This window comes from Porites lutea, chromosome 5, assembly GCF_958299795.1.
Source record: "Porites lutea chromosome 5, jaPorLute2.1, whole genome shotgun sequence".
NCBI lineage: Eukaryota > Metazoa > Cnidaria > Anthozoa > Scleractinia > Poritidae > Porites > Porites lutea.
Genome location: NC_133205.1, coordinates 288,198 through 295,789, shown reverse-complemented (window position 1 = coordinate 295,789; position 7,592 = coordinate 288,198). Strand labels below are relative to the sequence as shown.

The window sequence follows — 7,592 nt, the reverse complement described above, 5'->3', positions numbered from 1 at the left end:
GGCACTTTCTTCTTTCAGCAGTTTAACAACCACATGTATCTATTCACTATACAGATACACCAGCTATCAACATGAACCCAGTACTAGTAGAGTTGCATGACCCTAGTAAAAAGAAAGCGCCTCCAAGTCTTCTGTAGCTCAGTGGTAGCTGACCATCTGGACCAATAACCTGAAGATTGCCCTCTTTTGGAAGAACTTGGATTTTTTGTTTTCCTGTGGATCATTGACTGAATATTGCTTATCCCCACCCCCACCCTGTGGGATTGCTTCATTTCCTCTTTGAGAGACATGGGCATTTCTAAGCTTGACAGTGGTCAACTAAGCATAGCTTGTTCTTACAGCAGTTACATCACATTTTCTGCATCTTAAAAGATTTAGCCTAAATTTCTTATCTCTTCCATCTTAATTATGGTTCACTTATGCCTCTAGTGTTTCTCCAATTTACAGAACTAATAGTTTGATCTCATTTGTATGTTGCAATATTACAACTTTAAATTAGTTTTTGTGACAGATGTTCTCTGCCAAAACCAATTGTGGAATTGCACGCATTTTAGGCATCCTACTGATGAACAGTTGGGACACGTAGATATATTTTTTAGCAACTACTATAATTTGCAGTCTGTCTACTTTGAATGTCAAAGCTGCTAATCAAAGTAATGAACAAAAACGTACTGTTTCCCATTAATTTGATAAAGAGAAAAAAGTCAGCTTCAACAGTCAGGATCATTCTCAACTAAACTAAGAGCTTTCAGATATAAACTACACACAAAGAGTCAGTTCACTTTACTTTATTGATTTCATAGAAAACTAAGACTATATATTTAAGATGTCTTGACAAAGTGAAGTTGTTGATGAGAATAAGATAACATGCTTCCAAACTATGTTCAGATACGTTTCTTGATTTCTTCTTGAAAAGCAAGGAAAGATTGGAACTATACTCGATATTTTAAGTAAAATAGATTTATTTTCTCCATAGCTTCTCTTTGCATTGCTAAGTCTGAAAACATGGGTATCTTGTAATGACTTGAGGCAAATTATCACATCTGGCCTGACATGAGGGGGTCTGGAAATAGTTAAAGTGTTGTTCATCTATCAAAAACGACCAAAAATAAAGAAGACCTGCTTCTTCAGTAGGTCCATCTCTACCTCCTCTACACACTCTTCTAAGATGTGAAGCTCAATTTGGGGATGATGGAAACAAGGACAGAGTGAAAACAGGAGGTGATACATGTAATTCAGCTGCCCTCTCACCCCTTCTTGGCCCCTTAATATGTCCAGATAAACAATCACAAGTAACTGGAAATGAAGTAAGGTCCAACTTGAGATTTCAACTAGCATCAGCAGATTAAAGTAATATGATTACTTTTATTTGCCCACAAAAAAGGGTCACTCTCCCAACTCCACATGATGGACATTTTGGAGTTGGTCCCTGCCGTTTCTCAGTCATATTCTTTGACTCTCTTTAAGGCAGACATGCTACAAGATCAGGGGAATACACAGGGGAGTACAAACGGGAGGGAGTGTTCAAGGGGGTTTTGCTCTTGCACATAAGATTTCAAAATGTAAATGAAAATGTTACCGTGGTATTCTATACCTTTTAAGATGGCATATTTAACAACAGCTTGTTTTCCAACGACTAGTACATGCACACAAGCCTGTAAGCTACCATTTCAGATATTTTGCACTCCTTCTTGCCCCTTGAAAAAGGCTGGGTACACCCCAGAGATGGACCCCTAGCACTGGTCCCAGCTGTGTCCATCATAAAGAGAAGAGAGAGTAAGAGTTCTGGCCAGATGTGACAAATCCTCCCTTCAATTAAAAAAGATCAGCTATGTCCAAAGTAGTGTGTGTGGGACACATAACATTACTCTGAAAATTATTGATCAATGCTCTGGGTTATTAACTTAAATATTTGGAAGCTAAGCTTTTCCAGTGAGATTCATTATTAGCTGGGTCACTTTTTAAAATATTCATTTGTAGCACACTAACATGCTACAGGCTCTGTCCCATGACCTAAGTGAAGCAAGTGTCTATACTTAGCTCAGTGTTGACATTAAAGTTTTCAGCAAACAATACTATATTTTGAATGTATTGTTTGTTAATTTTCACTTTATTCTCTTTGATTGTCCAAGTCAGTGTCACATGAAGTCATCAAATTCATCACCGTAATCATAATTTCCTCCACCAAATGCATCCAAATCATCTTTTCTGCCAGCCTTGGCACTGGTGCCTGCTAAAGTTGCTTTCTTAGCAGACTTTTTACCTTTCTTGGCCTGCAAAAAAATATCCAAATGGTGAGTCAAAAAATAATAACATTATCAGTGAGAATACTTCTAATGACAAACAATCGCCAACAAAATTAGTTGAGGCACTCTGCCATAAAGGACCTTTCAGACATTTGAACAACTTCAAAAGGATAAAATAAAGCTTTCCCTCCCTCATCCCCTCCATGTAATGTTGTGCCACTGTTCAAGCTACCTTTAAGAAAACAACAAACACCCCAACTTTGAATGAAGGGGAGAGGGGAGGGGGGAGGGGTGCGGATTGTTTTGTTCTCTGAAGTTACCTTTTTTTAGTACAATGTCTTGGCAATTTTGTTGCTGATTGAAGGTAAACCATCATTATTTAGTGAAGGTGTCATATGACAGCTTAAAGAACTGATAAAGCTGTGGCTAATTGGCAACAATTTCTAGATTTAATCCGGATTTAGAATGTCGGTTTTTGAGGAGAAGAGAAAGCCAGAGTACCCAAAGAAACTGAACTTGCCAGAGCAACGAAGAGAACCAACAACAAATTCAACACACATAAACTGTATGACGTTGTCGCTCGGTATTGAACCCAGGTCAAAATTGGGGGAGGAAACTGCTCCCCTTTCTTATATTACTTTACCTTTTTCTGTTATCAAATGTATGGCTCACCTTTTGGGCTTTTAATTTCTCTGATGACAAAATATTTATTGCACTGCCTAATCTTTTAACATCCTCAGCTTCCACTGAAAGAAGAATAAAAACACATTTCATTTTCATTAATTTACCACCTACAGCAGGCTGTAACTGAACATTAAGGATAGAGATTGTGTGGCTACTAGCCAGCCCAGGAGTCAGGTGACCAAGCCATTATTTTAAGTTGGATGATCGTTAGCTCGGCGGTCAGAGATTACTTTGCTCGCTAGTTCAGCAATCTGTTTTGGTTTTTCAGGACAAATTTATAATAGGCTCACAAGGTATAAGTCTTTCTTTCATTTCCTCTTTTATTTGGTTTATTATTTCGCCTGTTGTAATTTTCTAGTTAAGTTTGTATTCGTATTTGTTTACTTAGTACATTTCTCGTCGCATGTAATTAAGATCTTTATTGTATTTTCCTTTCTAGTTTTACGTCAACCTTATCTACTGGTCAGTAAAACAGCAGCCGTTTTCAGTGTTAGAATTCAATGTGGTTATAGATTGTATAAGATAAGTGAAATATATTCAAACAAGTTTTACTCACAGCCAGCACATAAATCTCTAAACAGCATTTCCAAGAATGGAATATACTCTGTACAAGACTGAAAATGAACAAAGAAAGTGAGTAAATAAATATCTTTTTTTCATTGGAGGGGTCAATTTAATAGAACTTTTACAAGTGTAACTGTTGTTTTCAGGCTCTAAAACAAATACTGTGTAAGATCTTGTTCGTCTCCCGGCCATGTTGTCATCCCTCTCTGAATATTTTAGCAATTTTAAACGAAAAATGACTCAATGATAGGCTAATGTACCAAAACGCCATTTTTAAATACCCTTCAGGACATTTAAATTGAAAGTTCGATGAAAAACTGGGAAATTCAAGTGATATATCAAAGACAACTACATGAAAAAAATTCAGTAGACTCGAAAACAACAGGTCAAACATGAAAACGAGGCTAAAAGCTACCTTGAGAACGATTCCCTTCATGAAAGAGGCATTTTTGTCCATGGTGTCATATGCACAGAATAATCCGCGCTTGTCAGATTAATGTCAGATTAAACATACTAATAGTTACCAACAGGCCTTTTGCATTAGTTGATCACATGATCAACGTTCAATAAACATGAAAACAGTTTTCTTTTGACAAATTTTGTTAGCACGAGCAGAAAGAGTGTATTGAAATTAGGGAACCTGTAAATTTTCAGGTGTATAACTATTGCAACGGCTGCCGACAATTAGAAGGATTTGTATGAGGAAAACAACTCTTACCACCCAGTCACGCTTGAGTGGTTTTCCATACAACTCCTTGTAAATTCTGACATTTTTAAACTGTCATTAAATCTTTCCCTTATGCATTTAAGGGCTCAAAGTGCCTGTTACGAATGAAAAGGAGATTTGAGCCCTGTAATACTTAAGGAAATATTTCACGACAGTTTGAAAATTTCAAAATTTACAAGGATTTGTTTGGAAAACTATTCAAATGTGACTGGGTGACAAAAGTTGTTTTCCTCATACAAATCCTTCTAATTTTCGGTGACTGTTGCAATCGCCCCTTTTGAGATATATGGCTGAAAATTTACAGGTTACCTAATTTTTAAATGTTCTTTCATCTCATGCTGACAAAATTTTTCAAAAGCTAACTGTTTTCGTGTTTACCAAAAGTTAATCACGTGATCAATAAATGCAAAACGCCTATTATTTCAACAAACAGTTTTTTAATGAGTGCTCTACGATAACAACAAGATAAAAGATTCTATGCAATCCTTACCTCATATTTTGTTAATTTTCCTACAATTAAGTCACTGAGTTGGACAAATTCTTCTCTTGTGCTAGGACTCATTGCATCTATACTTTTTGTGTCTACCGGTATATCATCCGTTACACCTAGGAATCAAACAAGTGATATCACTAACCTGCATTAATTCAATGTGGAAAACCTTGGAAAGAAGAAAATAAGAAGGAGTAGAACATTTACATAACACAACAATGAATTACCCTTGTGCAAAAGAGAAATTAACACTATTAGACATTAATAACACACCAAAAGCTTGTTTTGCTAATTCCAAGTCTGATTCCTCCACCAATCTAAAAATGTTAAATCCAAAAGCAGAGTCAGTATTGCCTCAGATTCACCAATATCCACAATCTTGACTGAGCAAGCTTGGTAAATAAAGGAACTAATACTATGAACAGAGGAAAACTTAATCTTACAGGAAAAAAGAGGTAAATCTAAAGCAGGCAAGATAGATCCATTATGCTTGCTTGGGTAGCCAATCATGATGATGTGGCAACTAACTTATCAGTAACTACCAATACCTCAGAAGTGTTGGCTAGTTAATATCATAACTGAACTAACAGATACCCCCTTGCCTATTATATACACCTCCCCTCCCCTCTTCACTGTTGAGTTGGTATTAGACACACCCCCACCTTTTGATAAAGTTGAGTTGGGTTGACTTGGGCACAAAGCACACTTACTTTTGTCTTCTTAGCTTTTCAGCCATAAGTTCCTCTTCTGTTAAAGGTTTTTCCTCTTCCTAAAAAGAGAAATAAAGTCAATTATCACTTGAAAGCTACCTGCAAGAAGGTAAATGTTTCGATTACCAGTAGGTAAACAGGAAAACGTCTGTAAGTGGTAATGCAAAATTTGCCTGTTCCTTGTTTTAAAGCAAAATCACTGCTCTCTGGATACTCTGATAAACTTTAACTTAATCATATTCTTCAAATAACTAAAATATACATGTGTAAACTAGTATTAGCAAAAGATCTCACCTCATCCTGTAGTTTTTTATCCTGCTCACGTTTAAGGGCCTTTTCTCTTGCTTGATCCTCTTTTTCTAGTATCTTCTGTTTGATTGTTTTCCTTTTCTTCACCTTAGCTGCAGGAGCTATTTATGTTCCATTTGACATAGAAAGGATGAAAAACATAAATCAATAAAAAAGAACTTCTTTAAACATTCACATAACAATATTTAGCATAACTTAATCACATGGCACTATATAAACAGAGTATTCTTAAAGAAGTTCAATCACACACTCTTAATACTGACAGACTAAAATAAGTATAAAAGCCAGAAATATTAATAGAGCCTTTGCTGCAAAGCATTTTTTTTAAAAGTGACATCCTCTTAAAGCTGTCTTTTTTGATAATTTTGACATAAAATATTGCATTACCATTTTCCTTGCATATTTGCTCCAAAATAGATTCACGTGCTGCGTAAATAAGCACGTTTTCCCTCTACGGACCTTCAAATCACCCAAATGCATTGAGATTTCTATTCATATGCCATACTGTCATCACATTACTCTCATATATGCATTTATGCCCCAAGACGTTTATTCAGACTTTCATTTTTTGCCCCTCCCCTTCTCCCCTCAGTGACAAAAACCTGCATCTGAAGCACTTCTTCACATGCATAGAAATTATCTTCACCCATATCTTAGTATCCCCCTGGTATACCATAGAGGTGTAGCATATCAATGAAAATTCTCACGAATTCAACACTATAAGTATCTACTTAACATAAATCTTGGCACCCCTTATGACCTACTTGTATTAGCTAATGGAAATTTTTTATTGGGGGCAGGGTTGCTTTGGTTGGGTTAACTTGCTTCCCCCAAGTTATTTTGGCCTTGCTATGGGCCTAGTGTTAAAATCAGATCTCTTAACTCTGGCGTCTTCACAAACAGAATCCTCTGGTCCCAATTCACGAGGAACTACAGATGAATTCCTTTGGGTTGATCCTGATCAGGATGAGTGATCAAAGTTCACTCAGATCATGGTACATCAAATGAACCAACGATTCTTTTCCCAAGGTGAATTTGTTGGTTTCTTTGGTTTGCTATAATTTATCTGAGTGATCTCAGATCATTGATCCTAATCTGCATCATTCCAATGGAAGTAATGCACCCTTGTTTTGCCCTACCCGCCTACATTAGCCCTGCTAATTGCGGGTAGAGCAGTTTTGTAAATTTTCTTTTAAATATACAGAAATAAACTTGCAATTTGACTTGAAACTTTTTTAAAAAATAGACTTACCTTGTATAATTTTGTTAACTGTGTTTTATAGACATGATTCACATACATAGTCTCACCGCAATGGTCCCATCATGTATATATTTTTGCCTAGGAAAAATTATTTTTGGACCACGTGTGTTGCGCTGGGCGACAAAAGCCGTACACTTCTTTTTTCTAGATTATTAATTTTGCTGATTACAAGTAATTTTAGTAATTACTAAATACCAAGTCCTTCCTTACCGGATTCCGTTTGTGTTGAATCTGCTTTCTGTTCTGTGTCTTCCTCTTCATCGTCGTCCCAGTTATCCTAAGAATCAAACATGTAATCAAGTCTTTCCTGTACTGGTGTAAAGCTGAATAAATGAATGACAAAAATTTTTTATCGCCGATGCTAAAAGAAGTTATTATTACCTTCACATCCTTGTCATCTTCGTCTTCTCCTTCCCATTTGTCTGATTGTTTAACGCCAAACTCTTGGGGCTCAAAATCTTCGTCATCTTAAACGATTAAAAGGTAGAGAAAAGGAATCAGGCTAAAACTAAATAACCCTTGTGTTGTTCCGGGCCATGTGCATCTTTACTCACCCCAATCCGCCATTTTGATTGTTATGTAGCACGCATTGGATTGTGGG

The 7,592-nt window shown here is 36.4% G+C and overlaps 1 protein-coding gene across 1 annotated transcript; it reads right to left on the bottom strand.

Annotated features, from left to right (window-relative positions):
* Nucleotides 1-772: 772 nt before the first annotated feature.
* LOC140937534 (eukaryotic translation initiation factor 3 subunit J-like) lies at nucleotides 773-7,571 on the bottom strand. The gene is made up of 10 exons (XM_073387096.1): nucleotides 7,546-7,571; nucleotides 7,373-7,458; nucleotides 7,202-7,268; nucleotides 5,716-5,831; nucleotides 5,422-5,480; nucleotides 4,985-5,028; nucleotides 4,712-4,827; nucleotides 3,487-3,544; nucleotides 2,919-2,992; nucleotides 773-2,273 (listed from the first exon to the last, which is right to left on the bottom strand). Exons 1-10 carry the CDS (start codon nucleotides 7,556-7,558, stop codon nucleotides 2,139-2,141), a joined length of 768 nt encoding a protein of 255 aa, XP_073243197.1. The 5' UTR covers nucleotides 7,559-7,571; the 3' UTR covers nucleotides 773-2,138.
* Nucleotides 7,572-7,592: the final 21 nt, after the last annotated feature.